General features: G+C 39.5%; 1 protein-coding gene across 1 annotated transcript in view; it reads left to right on the forward strand.

Moving 5' to 3' along the window:
- The window catches only part of ARL8A (ARF like GTPase 8A), a 35764-nt gene extending 22051 nt beyond the window's left edge, over positions 1–13713 (forward strand). The window contains exons 4-7 of the mRNA XM_026712932.2: positions 3897–3990; positions 5633–5700; positions 11043–11113; positions 11563–13713. Coding sequence (XP_026568717.1) covers positions 3897–3990; positions 5633–5700; positions 11043–11113; positions 11563–11612 — 283 coding nt within the window. The 3' untranslated portion in view covers positions 11613–13713. The remainder of the gene's footprint in view (positions 1–3896; positions 3991–5632; positions 5701–11042; positions 11114–11562) is intronic.
- The last annotated feature ends 9223 nt before the right edge of the window (positions 13714–22936 follow it).

Raw genomic sequence — 22936 nt, forward strand, 5'->3', positions numbered from 1 at the left:
AGTGAGCTGAATAACCTTCTTGGATGAGAAGTGAAATGTCTTGAAAAAAAACCAGAAAGTCTAGTTGTCTTTTGAAAAGTATCTTTGGGACACCATGATCTGAGTGGCTGAGAATTTCCATAGACAGTCTCTCAGGTTCTAGTCACCTCACATGTAAACAATTGCAATGCACTCAATATGGGACTGCCCTGGAAGACAGCTTGGAAACTGCAGCTGTCAAATATGGTGGTTCAGGTAGCAGGTAGTTATGGAGACATTTTTGTATATCTGTGTAATACCATTGCTGCACAGACTGCACTGGTTACCAGGATGCTTCTGGATACAATTCAAGGTACCAACAAAGGGCCTGAAGGACAGATTGCTTCAGCCTGTCCAGGAAGACCTGATAAAATAGGCATGCTACAAGTCCTGTTGTTAAAACAATGTCTTAAATGGACTTAGGCACCTTCTCTGTTTTGGCACCTGCTCTGTGGAAAAGTTACCGCTCTTCAGGTTTAACTCACCTCATGACTCAGGGACATTGCCAGGGGTGGGTGGGTGAGTACAGGACAGCCAAAAGGCCTGAGTTGGGAGAAGATAGGCAAGAGAGGGAGTTTTATACTTATTCCTCTCAATTTAGGGGAAAAAATAATGCTTTCTGATTTTTGACAGAGATTGGAATTAGCTGAAAAACTGGATTTTATTTGTTGAATCTCAATCTAGATAAAGCAGAATTGTGTCTTCTTTATGTATTAATGCTTAACACACACATGGGATTAATCTCTTCAGAATAATACTACAGGAATGATCAATTTATTACTAATCAGCTATTTCTGACCCATCTATTAGCCTGCTAGATAAGAAGGAGGGAGAGATATGATGTAGAGAAAATTATGTAGTCACATAAACAATTGGCATTTATTTCTTCCCTGCATTCCCATGGATTACTTCTAATTATCTCTAAAGGACTTCGTTGTTAGAAACATTCATCTCTGTTCATTTATGTAAAGTTGTATATCAATATTCCCTAATCAAGGCATCCATCATGTATGACAAGTTTAATTCGCACAATTTTCAATTATAGTGATGCTGACAGGAATTCTAGGAACTGAAATCCATATAACTGAACAATATCCAGTTCAAGACTACCCTTTTATGAAGCTGCATCTTTACCCATGGTCCTTCTATTTCACTCATGGTTGTCTTTCCCCTTATCAGTGAGTGCAACCTCCAGTAGTGGCCAATCCCTCTATTACTTCTGCAGATATACATGCTGAATTAGGTCTTCTTTAGCCTGGGCCTCCCTTTCCATATAGGCAAGCCTCTGGCCTTGTTCACATATATTGGCAAATGTTACAAAATAATCCACTATCCCCTTGTTGTGAAGACATTTTAATTAATTGGAAAGTCATTTTAATTCAGCTTTGTTGAAAATGTTGAACTGTATACTGTACTCCAGTTGGATTTTTATGCATTGAATTCTCCTTGAACACTCTATAACATAATGTTTTCATGTTTTTCTATAACATAAAAAGTGAATCTAGAAAATTTGCAGACATTGTCTTATATTTGCTTCCTGCTGTTTTTTAAAAAATAGAATTAGCCTAGCACATTTTGTCTAGTGAATAATTGAACATAGATGTAAGTTCGCTTGTGGTGAATGAAATTGCTATGTGCAACCAACAGTTAGATTAACTGACTGTTGAATTACCCAATACCTGATCAGTTTCCTTTGGGGTGGTTGCTGGTGGTTGCAATTCTGACAAGGGTCATGAATCGGGATGGTCCAAAGATGGGCAAATTCAGGAAGCTGTTAAGATGAAGTAAGAGCTAAAGCCTAAATAATGGCAAAGGTTCTGTTTTCTTGGAAATTTAAGAAACTGATAATAAATGTCTCTTAGAATCCAAAATGTCATCTATATTGAATGTATCTGTAAACAGAATCAATAGCTTAAAATCTTGCCTTAATTATCTGCTGTTATCTTTTTTCCTAACCCTTAAGAACTTTAACATTTTTAGTAACTTCTTACTAAGATGTGGTTAAGACTATTTGATAAACATCCTGTCTACCCCTGTACAGCTCTTCTGTGTCATTTGTACTTTTTTATGAAAGTAATCTTCAAATGAATGGGAATGTAGACTATACAAGTAGAATGGTGTATACTTCAGAAAAGATTGAGAAGGAAGTGCTTTCTGATATTGCATAAATACAACACTTCTCTATTATTCATTCAGCAAGTTTCTATGGTGCTGTCTCAAGAATGGGCTTCTTAAAGCAGTGGTGAATGATGCTTTGATAAATAGCAGAGAGGTGTTGTGTGAGGTCTGAAGCATGTCTCATACATTATTTTCAAAGTATGTTCAGCTCTGCCTAAGCAGTTCTTCACAAATATTTGTAGAACTAGAATCCCAATGCCACTAGGAGAGTAAGTACCTCCTAAGGTATGAAAAGTTGAATAAATATGCTGCCCAAACCCAAGTTTTGTAACCAGTCAGTTAATGAGACTCTGATAAAGTTTCAGAATAATCCATCTTGTTTGCTGGAGGTTGGTTAGCTGATGTTGTATTAAGCTTAGGGGTGGGATTCTACCGGTTCTGTCCAGTTCTATAGAACCCCTTGTTAACTTTCTAAGCAGTTTGGAGAACCAGTTAGAAGCAATCTTCTTTGGTTTTTTTCCACCCTTATTACATTCTTGCCAGTACGCCTAGATTTCCTGTTTCCAGAGCTTCTGGGGCTTGACTTCCTTAAAGGGGAAGGGTTGTTTTAAGATTTTTACACTGCTGTTGGGAGGAAATACTTCCCTGGACAATAAGCACTTTGAAGAAATAATTGAATAATGTAACAAAACTTTTAGTGAAAGGGAACCAAGATGAGTGATATTCAGCAAGGCTTCTTGGCTAGCTAGAAAGATTGACATTCAAACGTGAGTTTACATACCCTTTCTGAGTTTTCGTCTAAAACCTGTTTTTGGTGAAGGTTAATTCTGTGCTTGGTGACATTTAATCCTGTGTTTATTGATGGGATAATTTTCCCTATTCAGCTTCAACAAGCAACAGCTACTGTTGTGATTTAATTATTTGTATTATGTTTGAATCTTTTCCTGCCTCATGGTTTCTTTTTCTATCTGAGGAGGGGGTCTTCCTTCACTGCTTTAGTACTATCTGGCACTGTCCTTTTGGGGTATACTTCCAAGAGGCAGGATGCAAGCTTGGCACTGATTTTTTTACTGCCTTTCTGGGGGGGCATGTGACTTTTCCTTAAATCTGGATGATTTCCTTAGGATATCTTGTGAAGTGAATGAGACCAGTTGGTATCTTTAAGTGGTGCAAATGGATCTAAGGATTGCTTTTTCTGGAGAGCTTAAATGACGTCTCTGCTAAAAGGTTTCACTGTATGAGTAAGAGTTGACTGCTGATAGTTATCATTGCATTTTAACTATTTTAATTCCTCAAGGTGCTCTGGCACCCTGCCTGATTTGTAACCTCGGCTTACAGGTATTTTTAATCTAATGACTGGTAGTTAGGGCAGCTTTTTACAAGCAGAGAAGCTTTTTGTATTTTTGTACAGGTAATCCTTGACTTACAACAGTTCATTTAGTGACCATTCAAAGTTACAATGGCACTGAAAAAAGTGACTTATGGCCATTTTCCACACTTATGACCGTTGCAGCATCCCCACTGTCATGAGAGGCCAGGTGAGAAGAAGTGCCCCTTGACATGAGTGATGTCGAGTTGGCCATGCCTACCCAGTCACATGACCACCAAGCCACACCCACCAACTAAGCCATGCCCACAGAACTAGTTGTTAAAAAAACTATCCCACTCCTGATTAAGCTCTTACATAGTATCTTAGGCTGCCACCTGCAACTGCTTGTATCACCTTCCCAGCTCAGTAGTAATGTGTTGTTTCATTCTAGATACATGGTAGATGCTGCAGATCAGGAGAAGATCGAAGCTTCAAAGAATGAATTGCACAACCTGCTTGATAAACCACAACTCCAAGGCATTCCTGTAAGTTGATCCAATTCTGGAAAGGGTAAAGTATATACAAGTTAATCCATATGACGGATTGAGTAAAAAATTCATCTCAATATTCTCAAAAACTACAGACTAGATTTTGGAACCAACTACTTCTCATTTTCATGACTATTCCACATGGTGCTGAGATATATCTTTTCTAGGATGTGTAAGCTTTTATGGAAGGACTATTGGAAAAGTAAGAAAGGGCAGAATCTGTTTTTACAACATTGCAGGAGATAGGGGTGGCTTTCTTGTTTGGAATGCAAAAAAGAAAAATATCGCACAATAAGCTCCTAGAAAGTAAGGCTGAAGTTTACTAATATAATTAATACTTAGTTTTTAGCGCATCCACAGTTAAATATTTTCTCAGCTTCTGATGACTATATGGATATAAGCATGTAGGGTTTTTTTTTTGCCAATAGTAAGGAAGGAGCTTGCTAGTCTCTTCTTCCATGCTGTTTCTATTTTTTTTTCCATTTATTTTTTTAGCCTAGAGCTTTGGAACTTTCTGATGGTCTCCCATCCAAGTACTAACAGAGCCTGACACAGAGCCAGAGTTGGATAGGTGCTCCCACTGGCTACTGTTCAGATAGAAGATAGAAATAGCACACTGTATTATTGCACACATTGTAAAGATATATGCAAATCTAAGTGCAACTCTGAGTGTTTCTACCTTCTATGAATTAAAATCCTTTCCTCGGAGTTTTTAATTTTTTAGTTAGACAATGAAATAGCTTATTTGAGGCAAAAAATGTGAATACGTAACACATATTTGCAATGATATTAAATATATGGAGACGGTCATTTCACTCCTTTCTTTAAACCTGCTACACAGAAATGCACTATGTTGCCTTTTTAAAGATCTGTGATTTCCATTGCTTGCCAGATCCTTCGACTATTACACCAGTGGTATGGTCTTTAGCAAAACAAATGGGGAGATAGATGTCTTTGGGAGAGAGTTTCATGGTCCAAGTCTTATGAAAATTAGGAAGTCAAGAATTGTGTAGGGTAATATTTTAAAAGAAAAAAAACCAGTTATCAATTAGTATGCTGCCATTTGAACTGGTCCATAGGGAGCATTGCCAAGAGTGAAGTAATTGCAAAGAAAAGAAGCAAGTACTCTTTTGGGTAGCTAGGTTTTAATAGCATATCTGGACACTAGACAACTTTCTGTTTATTGGTTACAAAAGATGTATTGGCTGCCCCCAGGGAATACATTTAAAGGTTAATCATATGCCCTCCATGAGCATTTGATTTTTTCCATGAATGTCTTTCCAAGGGAACCACTTAAATTATTAATATTGTTATTCATATCTGCATTTAACCTTAAAGCAATGTAATGTTTTGCTTCTTTTATGTAAAATCCATCTGGCATTTTACAAATTGGTATTTTAAATATTTGTAGAGACAGCTTTCCTATTATCTTTTTCTCTTTCAAGCCAAGTTGTGTTTTTTCCAACTTCATGCTTGGCAGACTTTCCCTGGATTATAAAGAAACTTCTTGAATTCAGAAAGTATACACTGGTGCACAAGATGCAGCTTGTTTGAACAATGGAGTCATTTCAGACTGTTCCATAACTCTTTGCAGCTTGCACGTATCAGACTAAGAGCACTGTCCTATTCTCTTTTGCAGGTTTTAGTTCTTGGGAACAAGCGAGATCTGGCTGGTGCCTTGGATGAGAAAGAGCTAATTGAAAAAATGTAAGTGTTTATTGTTGTCTTCAGTATCTCCAGTTTGGCTGGAGCGCCTCCATTGCGGCTATAACTTGAGTTTAGTTTCTTGGACATCACATCTGGATATTATGCAATATGCTATTTTTATATAAAAGGCAGAATAAAAATATAATAATCATAATAATAAATGCTCGTTTTGGTATTATAAAGTTACACTGCTTATATGCCACCCATTTTCACCAGTCTAAAAGATATAAACAATATAAACATAAAATACTCCAGCTGGCTGCGTGACTTTGGGTCAGTCACTCTCTCTCAGGCCAGCTAACCTCAAAGGACTTCTGTTGTGACTAAACATAGGAAGGAAGGAGGAGTATTAGATATCCCAAAGATGCTTTTTCAAAAGGCAACTGGACTTTCTTGTTTTCTTTGAAGACATTTTGCTTCTCAGCCAAGAAGCTTTTTCAGTTTTCCAATTTTTTCTGCCCACCCGTTAAGATCCAGCAGAGTGGGTATAGTTCAAGCTCCCTTGATTAAACAACATTATCTGTTAGGGGCCTTTGACGCCTGCCTTCTGCATTGTGGTGCCTGTGCTCTGGAATAATATTTCCCAGAAATCTGTACAGCTCCTACTCCAATGATGTCCCATGACATCACTGAAAACTTGACTTTTTGTAGATATTGAGACAGGGTAGTAGATAAGTTCCTGTAAGTTTTTGTGTAGCATGTATTATATAGGTTTTTTTTTCTGAATGCACTTCAGTTATTTCTTTTCATTGTTCTTTTGGACAGACCAGGATTTGGACTTTATATTTTTTGTTATGTATCTGCAGTAAGTGTTCTTTAAATCAATGTCAGTAAGAAAATAGCATAAAATTAAAAATATCCACAGGTACATGCCAGCATTCCCATGTTCTGGTCAGAGAACATCCTTCTCTTCTGCAAGAATGAACAAGTAGGTCTTTAAAGCTTGCCTGAAGTCTAGGATGGCTGAAGCTGATCAAATTCCCACTAAGAGGGAGTTTCAAAGCGTGGATGTAACTACCGAGAGCCTCCAATATGTGACAATCCCATATAGATAGGGTTTGGAGGAAATGGCCCTATTTGATCTGGTTGTATAGGCAACTTCCATTGTGACATTTGTTTGGCCTAGCGACATAATATATTGGCCTAGAAACATCATATATAACTAGATACCTTCAGCTTAATATTGATTCCAAACAATATTGATGACTTCCTTTAGCAATTTCCTAGAGATCTTAAAAAGAACTGGATAGAAGAAACATTCCACAAGTGAGTAAACCTCTCCCTTGCCACCAAATGGCACTAATCCTTCAGGAGGAGGAAGCACTGCAGAACAGAGGTGGTTCAGAAGGCTATCATGGTCAATAGTATCAAAAGGAGGATTATAAAGTCTAGATCCTGGTCTGTCCAAAAGTCACCCACAAGCCAAAAGTTTCCATGCTGTATTCTGGCTTGACAACTAAAGAGTCCATATCTATTGCCTGTAGGATCCTTTGCAGTTGTAGGACTTCTACTTTTTCTACAATATCTCGGGGTGGGGGGAGAGTAAACAAGTCTATAACTGTCCAACATTGGATTGAGTAAAGCTTTCTGACTGGGGTCTGATTACAACCTCTTTCAGATATGAGAGAAACATATTCTCAGGCAAAGATTATACATACACGTAAATTGCATGCGTACCCCCCCCCCACACACACATGCAACAGATTTTAAACAACAAATCACACCTTGTCTTTACAGAATCATTTTGATTAATTAGTATCTCCATTTTATTAATAACAAACCAGGTCAAAGACCAAAAGTGAGCCTTGACTTCAGTCCAGATTTTAAATTTCTAGTAGCAGTTTCTTTCCAACAAAGCAAAATCATGTTTGTGACTCTACGTTAAGCTTGGTAAATCCAGTTCTTCATAAACTAATAAAATTCCAAGTTTTCAGTATATCACAGTTTCTTTATTTTTTTTTCCTCTTCACCAATCATTTTAACAACAGTTTAAGTATCAGCCTTAAATCAGGACAACTAGAATAGGCCACCCAGAGTCACTGTAAGTTGGGTAGACATATAAATCTCCTTAATAAAAAAACAAAGTCCCAAATCTCTTCAAGCTTCACTTTTGCTGGTGGGATTTTTGAAGAAATGTGAAGCATACCTCAAATTGCTTCAGTCCTGTGTATTTTATTGCTGCAGTCTTGTGCATTTTATTGCTGCATGTTTGTTCTTTTTGTCACACCAGAGCAATTTATTAAGCAGCATTTGCTTTCAATTCCAAATTAATCAGCGCGCATGCTTCTTTCCCCCCACTATTGCAGTATCTCCTTTTTTTAAAACCAATTTGATACTCCCAGTTTATTCTTTACCATCAATGTTCTCCCACCTGGAAAGGAATTATTTTTGTAGAGGAACCTTCCTGAACAATGACACCTGAGATTTCTGAAAAGGGAGATCTGCTTCTAAGGACATCCAGGCCTAATATCCAGGCAGTATTTATGAAGACTTCCACCTAGTTGAACATCTGAAATATGATACTGAAGCTTGCCAAGGCCTTCATTCTTGAACTTGTACAAGTCTAACCAGGTCGGGGTTGCTACCAGTTCGGTGACTACGTTTTGTGCATGCATGCGCGCTTTGCATGTAAAAATCCTTAAGCTGTGGCGCCCAGACAGCTGAAAAAGGGCTGCACGCAAGTGCGCAGCGTTTGAAAAGCCACTATTTTCCTGCTTTTTCAACCTCAGCTGTGCCATGCAAAGCAGCTGAGGTTGAAAAAGCAGGAAATAAAGGACAGGTAAGAGCCTGGGTGAATGGGTGGGCCAAACAGCAGCAAACACCGAACCTGTTCCGTGTTTGCTGCTCTTCAGAGCTACCAGTTCTGTAGAGCTGGGCAGGACCGGTAGCATCCAACCTGTGAGTCTAACTAACTTGATTTATGGACTGTATTTTTTTCAGATGTACATTTGCTATTTAGATTACTTGCATTGTTATTATATGAGTTTGCAAATCATCAGAGACCTTGGAGAATACTATGTTCAAGTATAGTGTAGATTATTGATAATACATTGTAGGTATTTTTAACAGGGGACACTATCCCATGAATACATATGATGATGACGGTGGTGATGAATCTCAGGCAAGAGCAAAAGGCTTTGGGGAGAAGAGCACAGTATCAGCTCTATATCAGCTGTTTGCTTCAGAACTGAAATAGTTGGAAAGGAGCACAATGACAAATCATATTGGACACTACATGGTTTTAATCAGCGAGAAAGCACAGAATACATAGAATCATAGGGCTGGAAGGGACCTTGGAGGTCTTCTAGTCCAGCCCCATGCCCATGGCAGTAGACCTTGTACCTTCTCGGACAAATGGACTTCCAATCTTCCAACCCACAACCCCAGCAGGCAGGCTGTTTGATTATTAATTTTTCTTACTGTCAGAAAATTTCTCTTTAGTCCTTACATATTTCAAGATAAATTATAGGCATAGAGCCATCCACAATTTTTATTTTCAACAGATGGTTTTGTAACCCCTGTGGGATTTAAAGCCATCTTCAAAATCAAAATGCAACTGGATATCCCATTGTTTGAACACTGATAATTATAAGAACAAAACAGAGATACCACTTACTGAGAAAATTACAGTCCAGGGATAGTCCTGGAAATAAAAGCACTATGAACCCATATTGGGTCACAGAAATGCAATTTGCTGAAAGAAGCCAACATGCTCTTTGAGTTTTTCACAGCCTTTGCCACATGGTGGCAGCATAGGCAGGCAAGTATTGCTCATTTCTCCTTTTTCCCAGAGAGGCTGAACAATTGTTGGCAGGGTTCACATATTTCAGGAATTGTTTTTATAGTAATATTTTCTGCTAAAATAAGGAGAAGACTCAAGAAAGCAAGGATTCATTCAAAGTAGGCAACTTAAAAAAATAGAAGGGAATTAGGAGAGGGGAAGAAATATCATTGGCTAAGTCCTGCCTGTGAAGGATCCTGTGCAGGATTCTGCTATCCTTACTGGGTTCCACTTTCTTTGTAAGATTACGAAACACCCTGCAATAAGAAACTAATATTTTTTTCCGTAAAGGTGGTATAAACTAAAATGATTGTATCTGAAAGAGTCCATGATCTTATACAGACGTTCTTAGGCGAGTGAGACACTGGAGTCACCAAATCTTCCCTAATTTTTTTCCTCTCTTGGCAAGAGAGTTTGGGCAGTGAATGATGAGCATTGTTGTGTGCCAGCGCCATTAGTATTTTCGGGCAGAAATAGCAACCATTTTTCTTTGAGCTCTTCAGAAGAGGCTGAGGTGAAAGAGATAACAGGGGCTAATATGTACTATTTTATTTTGCTATTTCAGGGTATTTGGTGTGCTTTCTGTGAATGATGCCCAAGTCTGTTCGTCCAGCAGAGTTACCCATCTGGCTTTGAATGGCCTGGAGTTTGGGGGCAACTTATGACTGTGATCTCACAGATGCCAATAGATCCCAGCCTTTCTCAAGCTTTGAATATAAGCCACAATTGTTAACTGCCAGCTTTCACCCAACTTTGCAGCTTCAAAGTTAAGAGAGGGTTGACCACCCACTAGAAGGCAATCTCATACTTGCTCTGTGGTTCAAAATCTATGGATGCTTATTTATTAGAAGAAATTGTTGTGTTGCTTACACACTCAAGCTTTTCTGGAATAGCAGAGTTCGTGTTAGTCCTAATTGTTGGGTGGGTCTTTTTACAGCATATTTTAATCAGATATGGCTGTCAGAGCTAATTTAGGCAATCTGTTCCATATGCATACAGTAATGAGATCATTATTTTTAAATCCATACCAACAGGGTGCAAATATGAAAACTTTCTCACTTTGGAGAAAGTGACACTTTGGAACACATTGTCAGTTGGAATTTGCCAATCTTCAACGTTTAAGAGCTTTCCTACTATTGTTATCCATCTCTTGCACTTTAGTAATGGAAAGTTCTTGTTTTTATTATTTATTTTTCCTCATACTCTATCCTGGAAATCAAGTTAAAATGGCTTTTATTTTTAAAGGTGGAAGATTTTTGTAAATGGTTGTGTGAAGCCTATGTGAACAATATTTGACTCTTAAATCAGATTGGCTGTAGGATAACATTCCCAAAGTTTTAGGAGACACAGAGTGAGTAGAGATGATAAATGAGGACAGCAGGATCTCATGAGTAGTGAGGTCATCATTCAAAAGGAAATGTTCTGAACTTGTCCTCTTGTCATTATGTTTTAAGATGCAGGTTACTGGTCACTTTTTTTGGCTGGCAATGATTCTTTTGTGCAAGTTGTCCTTTTTCTTTTCTAAGACTTCTGATCTTTCATGCTGTTACATCTCTTTCAGGAACTTGTCTGCCATCCAGGACCGAGAGATCTGTTGCTATTCAATTTCTTGCAAAGAAAAAGACAACATTGGTAAGCTGGAAAATAAAAGGCTGGGAAAGATCAGAGTATGGTCAGAGTATGTAACAACTTGGAAGGTGCCGATGGGGGTTGAATCTGCAGCTAAATCTTAGAGTTCCTTTGAGGAAACACCCCAGTTGCTGGTTTTTCCCATAATGTGGACAGGTTCAGCCAAGTCAACTGAGCTCTATAGTCAATTTTATTATGAGGGTTCTGTATGCCTTTGGGGTTTCCATTCATTTCATAGTTGGAAGAGGGAAGATTTTGGTCACATCACCCTTTGCCCTCTATCAATTCTGGTGGGTTGTGAGACTGAATCAGCCAGCATTTGAGAAAAGATCTGGCTTTTAGCTGGGCAAACCTCTGCACATTTTATTTCACCTCCAGGTAAGGAAAAGAAAGTTTAGCATATCTTCCTTTTCTTCTCGATGGTCATAAATTGTTACCTTCTTCTTTGACAGATATCACCCTACAGTGGCTTATTCAGCATTCAAAGTCCCGGCGAAGCTGAGAGCTCTTTGTTCAAGTTTTGGATCGGGAAGATGCGATTGTAAAAGCCAGGCGCACCTCCTCCTTTCCCTTTCCCCATCTCCTGCTCTTTCCATCCCTCTTGCCCACCTCTTTTTCCCTAGATGGGTATTTTTAGGGGACACCAGAACCCTCTTCAGCTGAGATTGAACTCCTGTTTTTATTATAAAGAAACTGTCTGCCCCCTCCTCTCTTTTGCTCCTTACTCTGATTTTGGCACTGTTCTGTTGTTGTCAGTGTGTGTACAGTTTTGTTTTCTGCGGTTTTCGCGGGTATTTGTATGTGGATCTTTGGTTATTCGGGTTTTCTCCCGCGTAAAATTGGAAGTATTTAGGCGACGTTTCGATGAAGTCTTCATCAAACGTCGCCAAATACTTCCAATTTTACGCGGGAGAAAACCCGAATAACCAAAGATCCATGTATATATATATATGTATATGTATATGTATATGTATATATATATATATATGTATATGTATATGTATATATATATTTTAATTTTTTAATTTAAGCAATTATACTGTTACTAAATGGGGCCTGTCAGCTGTCAAGGGGGCAGCAGTTAATGGATGGGGTGGGAAAGTAACAAATGCAGTATTGGGGATGTCACAAGCAGCCACAGAACAAGTGAGATCTTGCTGGGTACAGAGCATAACTTTAGGTGCATAACTCTCCCTGCAAGATAACTCTCTCCTTCCATCTTTAGCACCTCTTTTCTCCTTCTGTATATGGCATGATTATGGGGCAGGGAAAGGCATCCCCAGAAGAGCCTCTAGAGCAGTATTTGCATTTCATCGTCTGTGCAAGACTTTAGGGAAGAGCCAATGAAGGGTTTTGTTTTTTCCCTCCTTTGCCATTAAATCCTTAGAAACAATGGCCGGTTTGGTTGTTTTCCAGCAGGCAGGAGTGAAGCCCTTTGATCTGAGCTTTAAATCTCATTCACCTTGCACTTGAAGATACAGAACACCATCTCTTGCTACTACTTCTGTGTTTCAGAAATATATCTGATTATTGCTGGATGCGCTCCCCGTCTTTGAAAACCCGTAAGGCAGCTTTCTTTGCAAGGATCAAGATATCTCCCTGAATGGAAGCAGGCAGTGCATGATGTACATCCTGTGACTATGCAGATGACTTAGGATTCTGGTGTCCTGCCAAAGTGACTAGGTTTGGATCGCTAGCATTCACTGAGTCCATGTTTTAGGCTGTCTCCTCCCTCAGACATTTGTGGATTGTTGAGGAACAGAATGACTTATGCAAAGGTTCCATTCAAAAGCCTTTTGAGCAAGACAGAGTTCATAGAACGGTTCACTCAAAGCACAGACCTTATTTGAGTTCTAGAGCAGGGAAGGTGTGGAGAAGAGGCTGTCTTTGCCCAGAGTTCAGGATGAAACTGTGAGAGCCAGGACACTTTTCTCGGTGTCCTTTAATCTTAAATCCCTCCTCCTCCTTCCACCAATGTATGGAGAGCTATGGAAACTTTGTTTCTCAAACTCAAGGGTAAAATTTTAGGATAATTGAGTAGAAGAGGGAATTTCATTCTGTGGGTTTGTATAAGAAACCCCTTGGATTATAGAGTGCTTGAGTTTCTGGCAAAGCCTATGATATTCCTGGTTAAGGGAGGTCAGTCTAGGCTAGTGCTTCTACGTATCCTTTTGACTCACTCTGAAGCAGCTGCAGAGAAGCTCAGGAAGTGAAGCTGTGGAAAATATTTGAAGATGCAATTATAAGCTAATACTGTTTCTTGTAAAGATAGTTGATGCTGCTGGGTGGCTATATCTCTTTCTGTCCCATGTAAGCTATGGACAGGTGTACAGTTGCAGGGCCCATCCTGCCATGAGCTGCTTCCTTCAAGAGTGGGAGGGTGCTTTCTAATTTCATTTTTTCTTCTCATTTTCACAGAACTGCACAGGGAAGCATTTTACTTTTTTAATTTAATCAATTGTATAGTGTCATTTATTCCTTTTTTAAAGGTACATTTTTGGCTCATACTTTGACCTCCTCTGGAAAACAAATCTTGTAACAGTACTTTTTTTGGCTCAAAATAACAATAAATTAACAATTTTATGTTGGTGGTGGTTGCACTGTTACCTTTTTTCTTCTGGTGGTTTGTCCATACTTCCTTTTCCTTGCTGTATACGAAGATTTGATTCTTCTGAGGGTTTTTTCCTATTGTGGAAGAGGAAAACTTCCTTGCCTTGAAAAAGAGACCACAATAATAAATAAAGGAGTTTGTTCTTGAGATGTTAGAAATGTCATTCTAGAAAGGTTAGGAAGGAAACAAGCTAAACCTCTCCCAGTATTCTTCTAGTAAAGATGTGAGGCTCTTTGTGGGATAGATTTAGTGAGATTTCTGCAACAGCATATTCTTCAGGCCGATCAGACTACGATTCCCATTATTCTCAGCTAACATTCTCACTGACCATGGAAATAGTAGGCCAATAAAGGGAATAAATCTGGTGTTAAGAAACAGATGTTTAGCAAAGACAGCAAGAGAATATTGGAGCCAATTAATAAATGGCTTAGGGTTGCTTGACAATGAGCCATTGCTATTGTCTACGGTGTTTTTGTCATTTTGCCAAAAATTTGTGTTCCTCTAGACAACACAATAGTATAGCTCCATTTCTAGAATGTAACATAACTTTTCTCTTATACCAAACTGACTGGAACACTCTAATAAAACTCAATATTTTGACTTTAATTTAAAGATTTATTTTCAATTTCTGATCTATGATAATTTCAGCATTATTTTAGAATCTGGTTCAGGATCAAGCCAAGAAGCTATATTGTATAACTGGATGTCTCTGGAATAAAAACAGGAATGGCCTGAGCAAGTGCTAAAACCATAAGCCCAACTAGTCTGGCCAAGTCATTATGGGAATTTTTGTGTAAAACAAGAATTTGGAGGGCTCCAGATTCTCCATATCCTAGGTCTGTTCTCCCCCCACCCCCAACATAATGCTTTCCAGTTGTTTTGGATTTCTGTAGATCCTCTTCAGCATGATTGGCATGTTTCCTCTTGGGCCATAAGTAAATTTTGATTTGAATTGAGCATGATTAGCTGCTTTGAATTTGGATTAATCCCCCAGTCTAGTATGCTAATAGCCACTGAAAATCCCAGCGCATGATCTTTTTACATTTTTAAGTTAAACCTCCAAGGAATCTCCAAATTGACTTGTGTTGTTTAAGGAAACTCTTAAAACTTGCCATGGAAACATTGCTTTCTGTGGTGGATAATAGGATATATTTGACTATAAATTCTGTCTTCAGATGGAAGTTGTCAGAATTCACTGCCTCCTCATATCACCTATGAATATTTTAGCTCACGTTCTCCATTGCAGTGCTACTTTTGCCCAACTGTGCATTGCAAAATAAAATTTTGGGGTGATCTATCCATTGAGTTGTAGGACTACGAAAAGAAACAATTTCCCTTTCTGTGATGATGCCTTGATTATGGAACCCTCTTCTACACTTGGTCTTGTTACAATCTTCATGTCTTCCATACAGGTCCATAGTTAAAACTACTCCGCTGCTGTATTCTTACCCTTATGCACTGTACAGACTGGGGCAAAATGACAGTACCTCAGATATTTCCTCAGATCTTATGAACTCCAGGAATATGAGTGCTTTTTTAAAACCTTACATCAGCAACTATGCAAATAGTGAAACCGTTTCTGCCATCTCACCCTTCTTTTTATTCCAACAGTAACAAGTCTGAGCAATTGTCTTGGAAATAGCCGCCCTGTGTACTTGCATGCTTCGGGGGTAGGGAGCAGGGGGTAGTTGAATTGAATGAAGTTTGCCCTTCCTGATTTCAGCTTCTTTGAAATTCTCAATCCTTTCCTTTCTCGCCCTCCTCCAGTTCTGCAATATTCCAGGAAAGCTTGGTTGGTCTCTCTCTTTCCCCCACCCCCCCATCCTCCATTCCCCACCCCCAGTGTTCTGACCAACCAGGAGCTGTGACAACAAGCCTAGCATTGTTCTTGCTTGGCCCTTGCTCAGAGGAAACCAGCAGGGAGAGCATAGTATGAATAGCAACTCCCATCCATTCCCCTGTTATACTGCTAGATATTCAGGTCACACTGGTGCTTTGGCTGCACACCCTTCAACCATCCTGGTAGGGCTTGGATCAAAAGTCATGAATCAAGACAGCAGCCTCCTCTGACTCTGTGTCATAACTGTTCGGTCTGGCTTCAATCCCTTGAGATTCTAGCACATTATCAGCTTGGTAACAGTTATATGTTAGCTTACATGTAAGTAGTCTCTTGAGTTTTTTTTCTTAAAACTGGAGGGGTTGTCATTCCCACCATCCCTACCAGTTTTGTGGTTGCTAGAGTCCAGCATCATCTCTATCACTGAACTACACAGAGATGCAAATAAAAATGATTGACTCATTTTTTTTCCCCTGATATACTTTTATGTGAAGGCTACGTGGAGGTCAGAAAGGATGTGTCTATGGTTGTATTGATGTTATGGCCAAAATTTGGAGAAGTGCAAATTTATCAGACTATTGCTGTTTCACTGTCTGTTGTGATTTATGTACAGCTGCTCGTGCTGCTTCATCAACTCTAGCCCCATAGACTTTGTTGAAGTGGGTGGAGTCTAAGTAATGTACATAAATAAATTAAATAAACAGCACATTTATGTGAGCAATTTCTTCCTCCCCTCCCATTCCTTGTCTTTTGAGTATAAAGCCAAAGAAGATAGTGTAATAAATTAATACATTGTGGGACAAGGTTCTAGCAGCTTTTTGAGGATGCAGGAGACTCACAAGAAGAATATTGGGGAAATCAAGCAGAGACTGTACAGTTAGCCAAATTGAGAGACCTGCAAGGGACAGAGGGTTTTTCTTGTGTGTGTGTCCATGTGTGTCATCTTGGCGTTGTATTTTCACAATTTTTGAAGCTTCCAGGCTTTCTTGAAACAGGTGTTTACTATGGCTCATTCCCAAAAATATTCATAGTTAAACGAGCAAAGGGGTTTTCCCTGATTCTCGGGAGAGGGAGAATCTGGAAATAGAAAGGGAGAAAAGTCTGGTTGTCCGAGAAGAGATGATTCCTCAAGAGACAGAAAGCATGGCTGCCCCTGGCATTCTCCTGTTTGCTAATGAGGGCAGCAATCCAAACATCACTTTCTTTGTACATAGATAGAGGCTTTGTCTCCATGGCAGCAGGCCCATGAAGGGACTGTGGGTGTCATTCCCTATACAAAGCCCTTACTGATCCCCTTATGGCAGTTGCAGCCCATCCCTTAGCAACTGCCTCCCTCTCACTGGGCATTTCTCCCTTCTGAGGGTGCAGTCCAAAGAAAGCAGAGTACAGGGAGATTCAACCCTCAGCAAACTGAGCTGGGAGGCTCTCTTCACAGAGAAATTAGGGAAGGAGCAACCCCCAAAACAAAAAAGAGCCATAGGCCAAGCAAACACTCCTGAGAAGATGCTTGTTTTATTCTGTAGCAATCCCTGAACAGAGAGAAACATCTGGACCAAGCAGGAGTATTGAAGCTTTATGAAAATCCGAGCCTCTCCCTGCTTGTTTGAAGGAGCTTAGCCATTCTGCAAAAGGCCAGCACTGGGATGGCAACTCCTTTCTTTGGGGTGGAATTTGGATAATGATGTCTTTAATGTTGGTCTCATTCACACATCAGAACATACCATACTGTATTGGTTATGAGGGTAGATATTTGGCAGCTTTTTTGCTTTGTAAACCATGGTTTATAGCTTGGTGGTTTTATTAACTGTGTTAAGCAAACTCTGATGTAAAGTAAGTACCCTGTCAAAAAGTCAGGCTAGTTTGACTAGTTTGAACAGCTTTCTCCACTGAGTCTCCCTTAGTACTATGGAAGGAATCACTAATGATTGTAATTCAGAAATGCACAGTGAATACCGTGTTTCTCACAAAATAAGGCCGGGCCTTATTTTTTTTTGATCCCCCAAGAAACGGCTAGGCTATCTTTTCGGGGGTGACTTAATTCCCCCCCCCTTGCATCCTCGGGTGGGTGGGCGGTGACGGTTTGGATGTTGATTCGGCGTTGGTGGGGCACTTCGTATCGGGAAACCTGCCACCGTTGCTTTCCCTTCTCCCCATGCTGCCGCGGCGTTTGGTGCAGCCATGCGCGGCCAGCCAGGGCTTCTCCCTGCAACTGTAGCCTGGTGGAGACACTCGGCTTCAGACAAGCTTTTCAAGGGTTACTTAACTAGTCAACCACATTGTGACTGCACAAAGCTGAAGCATAAACTAGCCACATTGTTTGGGTTGCTTTCAACTCACTGAAATAAAACATGGTTGGCTAGTTTAGGTATGCCCCCGTATTACTGGATTTGTAATTCCAAAGTTGATTGGAACCACTGTCTACCATCATGTTTATTTGTATAACATCTAAATAGGTCACAATATGATTTTTCTCAAACTACATTTTCAACCAGGAGAAAACTATACTTGTTGAAACTGACATAGTTGACTAGTATAGAGAAAACTTGTGTTCAAGGTTCAGTTCAACTATGTGGCAAATTGTTGAACTGAATAATGGGTAATATAAGCTCCATTAGTCTCTCTCAACGTAGCCTAGCTCATGGAGTTGTGAGGATAAAAGGGAGGAATAGGAACACTATCATGAGTTTTTAAGAGGAATAAGGGCAGATAAATGTAAGCCATAATATTAATGTGACAGTATTACAACTATAGCTTATGCATGAACAGAATATCTCTCTTAGAAGGATAAATTTTACCTTATTTTTAGATGTGAATAGGCGCTTGCTGCCTTGGTGAGAGGTCTGCCGCCGGGAAGGAGGGCCTGCCTGTCAGCTGCGCTGGGCACCCCAGGCGAAGCTCTTCATGCTCTTCCCGGCGCCAGGCAGGGATGGCGGCTGGGCGCTTCTCCCGGAGTGGGCCAATCCTGCGCTGTGGCCCCGGGAGATTCGCCTCCCCATGTGGGGTTGGGCTGCCCTCTCGGGCAGGGAAGTCTTTGTTGTATTGGTAGTAGGGCGTCGTTTTTAAAAGAATTGGCTTTGCCTTTGAAGGCGAAGGGAATGAGGCAACAGGAGCGCCTGAAGCCGAGTGTCTCCACCAGGCTACGGTTGCAGGGAGGAGCCCTGGCTGGCCGCGCATGGCTGCACCAAACGCCATGGCATTGCTTTAAACACTGTGGCAGCATGGGGAAAAGGGAAAGCAACGGTGGCAGAAGGTTTCCCAATACAAAGTGCCCCACCAACGCCAAGATCAACGCAGGCAGCATCATATCCAGGTATGCAACAAAAGTACTTCCTAATGGCCAGCCCCCCTGCCATTCCCCCCATTTCGCATGTTTAATATAGGCCTTAATTTGGGGGGAGGGGCTTAATTTGATTTTATGCCTATAATGCATGCTGGGACTTCCTATTGGGGGAGGCCGTAGTGTTGGAGAAACACAGTATTATAATTTGCTTTCCCTTCCCACATTCCTTATGTTGTTGGAAGAAGTACTTCCCATCACTAAGTAATTGAGATCTATGAGTAAGAACTGTATACAAACAAAACTCATAACAAAACATTCTGAACTCACTCACTCACACATCCCAGGTAAGTAACTAATTGCTATTATTTGTATCCACTCCTCACGTCTAAAAATAAGGTAAAATTTATCCTTCTAAGAGAGATATTCAGTTCTTGCATAAGCTATAGTTGTAATACTGTCACATTAATATTATGGCTTACATTTATCTGCCTTTATTCCTCTTAAAAACTCATGATAGTGTTCCTTTCCTCCTTTTATCCTCACAACTCCACGAGCTAGGCTACATTGAGAGAGACTAATGGAGTTTATATTACCCAATTTGCCACATAGTTGAACTGAACCTTGAACACAAGTTTTCTCTATACTAGTCAATTATGTCAGTTTCAGCAAGTATAGTTTTCTGCTGGATGAAAATGTAGTTTGGGAAAAATCATATTGTGACCTATTTAGATGTTATACAAATAAACATGATGGTAGACAGTGGTTCCAATCAACTTTGGAATTACAAATCCAGTAATACAGGGGCATACCCAAACTAGCCAACCATGTTTCATTTGAGTGAGTTGAAAACAACCCAAACAATGTGGCTAGTTTATGCTTCAGCTTTGTACAGTCACAATGTGGTTGACTAGTTAAGTAACCCTTGAAAAGCTTGTCTTGCAAAGACAGCTGCTGATAGTAAGAAATCACTAAAATGGATCCTGGGGCAGATAAGTCCTTCCTCATTATAGATTTTCAAGCAAAGGCTGGATAATCACTTCTTAGGGATACAGTACTTTCCTGCTTAAGACAGAGCATTAAATATTACACTATATCCCCGCATAGCTCTTCCAATTCATATTCTGTACAGAATTATGACTTTATAGCATAAAAGGTATAGCAACTATCAGGAATTTTGATGCTTTGCTTTCAGCTATTGGATAGGAAGAAACTAATTGTGTTTTTTCCTTGTCATATGACTTTAAGACAGGGTAAAATATATTTGTTTTTCAAATATTAGACACTTAATCAACCCCATAATAATGATTGGATTGATTGGGTATTGTAGTTTAGCACTATCTGAACAGGTCTCTACCTTTAAGAGCTGAATGACATTCAAGGATATTGAGTATTTCCCATTTCTTCATCTCCATGGCAAGAACAATTTCACCTGCTATTGCTCTAAATGTTAAAGTCACAAGATTGTCCAGAGCTGAAATTTAATTTAGATTGAATTGCTTGCCTGATAATCCTATTATTTGGCTGTATACCTGGAGTTACATTTCTTTTCTTTTGGACACCAGTGTTACTAGTCTGAGTTAATGATATTAAATCTCAGGAAGTCAATAAATATAAATTTTGAATAGCAGCTAAGATATGGAAAATCTCTGTTCCTAGAAGGAAAAGGAGATGGATGCATTGCTATCCGGTGGGAGGGGTCATTAATGCAGGGATGACCAATCTTTGGTCTAATTTAAAAATATATTTTAAAAGGCTTAGTGGTTAATTGTTCTGTAGTCACAACCTAATGATAGGGAGAGGGAACGGATCCAAAAGAACCATACCAAAGCAGAATTAATATCTCACTCTTTCCTTCAGACCTGTTCACAAAGTGATCTGAAACTGATGCCCTCAGAGGGAATAAAATATTGCCCTCCCTTGAATCAAGCATAATAAATAGCCCACTTGTTTATTAAGTAAAGAACAATACACGGACCTCTGTATATGGTTGAATTCCAGTGTTCACAGTCCAAAATGGTGCCGGCAAGTGCTGAAAGGAAATGGAGCTCAGAACGCTGGAAGGCCATATGTCATGTACTGCCCCTGTAGTTTAAAACACAGAAATTGGTTTTTCCTTTAACATGTTATAAATATTGTATACTCTGATGGAGGGCTGATCAAGAGAAGGGCAAAATAGTAAGAGGCTGAACAGCAGCAAATGCTACTCTATTAGATATTCCTTGTTTATTTGTAGGGCTGTATTTGCATTCTTGCAGGGGAATGATGGGTTAGAACATCCTTTGCCAACCTATCAGGGGATGATAGTAGTTGTAGTCCAATATACTTGCAGAGGACCAGATTTGGAGAAGCTAGTTTAATAAAGAAGAAATATAGAAGACTAGAAAATTTCTTGACAGAGGCATCTCACATTGCTTAATTCAAGCTTGCTGCTTCTTGGCGCTACTTATGCTTCACCTCTTGTCTATATTCTTTGACACTTTCTATTATATAGTACTGTAAGCTACTTCTGCTGCAGCCAGCTGCCTGCAATTTGGCAGTTCAAATCTCACCAGGCTCAAGGTTGACTTAGCCTTCCATCCTTCAGAGGTGGTAAAATGAGGACCCAGATTATTGGGGGCAATATGCTGACTCTGTAAACCTCTTAGAGAGGGCTGTAAAAAAAACTATAAAGTAGTATATAAATCTAAGTGCTATTGCTATATAAAATCTGTCAATAGGGCCTTGATCTGTGAGCTTAACATAAGCTTTTCACAACCAAAACTGCTAAGTATAAATTTCCATGGAGGCCAATCTGGTAAATAAATGGCTGCTTTCCATCTTGTGTGTTTGAACATGTTTGGATTGCACCCAGGTCATATTTCTCGGCTGTTTCCTGAAAGTGCAAAACATTTCAATGAGATTCTCAGTGTCCAAATCCTTTTTATATGGTGCTGATGCAATGAGGGAAAAAGCATAGAGAGATGTCACTATTGAACTTAAGTCTCTGACTGTCAGTGACCCACAAAAAGCTGTGCAGTACTATATAGTGACAAAAATTCATCATTCTGGTAAACATTTCATGTGCTACAAAAAATACTATGTATCAGACCTGCAAGTGAACTAGGCTTCCCAATAGAGTAAATTCTATATTTTTAATGCCACTTGAATATCCCAGTGTATATGAGAACTGGAAACCATATATCCACTACTATTAATCAATAATCTTCTATTTGGATATCAGGGCTGTTGAATTGATTTATTCATGAAGTTACTTAATGCTCTAAAAAAAAGATAGTTAAAATTTGAGAGAAAGAAAAAAGTGAATCCCTGATAACTACATATGGAGGTTGGGGACAGGGAGTGTGAAAGCTCTTTATGTACAAAATGCCTCAAATATCATAATTTTGAACATGTCTCTTGGGCCTCTTAAGGACTTTTTGACCTACTACTGGTTTAAAGTGAAACCTTAAGCTGGAAGAGGAAGTTTGCAGTGCTGTTGAAACTGACTCAATATGAACAGGTCACTTGTAATAGTTGGAATGAAGGTGGAGAGACATAACCGGGCTAGGAAACAGAAATGAAGCAGAATGACTTACAGGTAGTCTTCTTTTAGTGATCAGCAACCATTTGAACTTACAATGACACCGAACAAGCGGTAGGTATGAGTGGATCTCATACTTTCGACCATCCCCGCATCCTGGAGTCACATGACCTTCCTGTCAGATTCCCACAACAGTCAGTGGAAAAGTTGACAGGAAGTAGGAAGTCATGGTGATGTGAGGTCATTGATTAATGAATGGCACAATCGTATAGTTTTTCAACTTACAATTGCATTGCTTAACAGAGTTTCCGATCCCAATTACTGTAGTTAAATTAGGACTGCCTGTAGCTATTTCTGCCAATCTAATGATTTCTTCATTGGCATTTCTTCACCGCTAACAATTTTGCAGCAACCAAAAACAACATGCATCTATGTAGACATCACCAGATAAGAGTTCGCAGAAATCAAATTGACCTCAGGTGGTCTCGACTTACAACCATTTGAAGTTATACTAGCACTGAGAAAATTGACCTACAACCGCTCCTTGCGCTTATGACCGTTGCACCATCTCTATGGTC

Source organism: Pseudonaja textilis, chromosome 3 (assembly GCF_049901715.1).
Source record: "Pseudonaja textilis isolate UNSWEBS1 chromosome 3, rPseTex1.2, whole genome shotgun sequence".
In the NCBI taxonomy this organism is placed as follows: domain Eukaryota; kingdom Metazoa; phylum Chordata; class Lepidosauria; order Squamata; family Elapidae; genus Pseudonaja; species Pseudonaja textilis.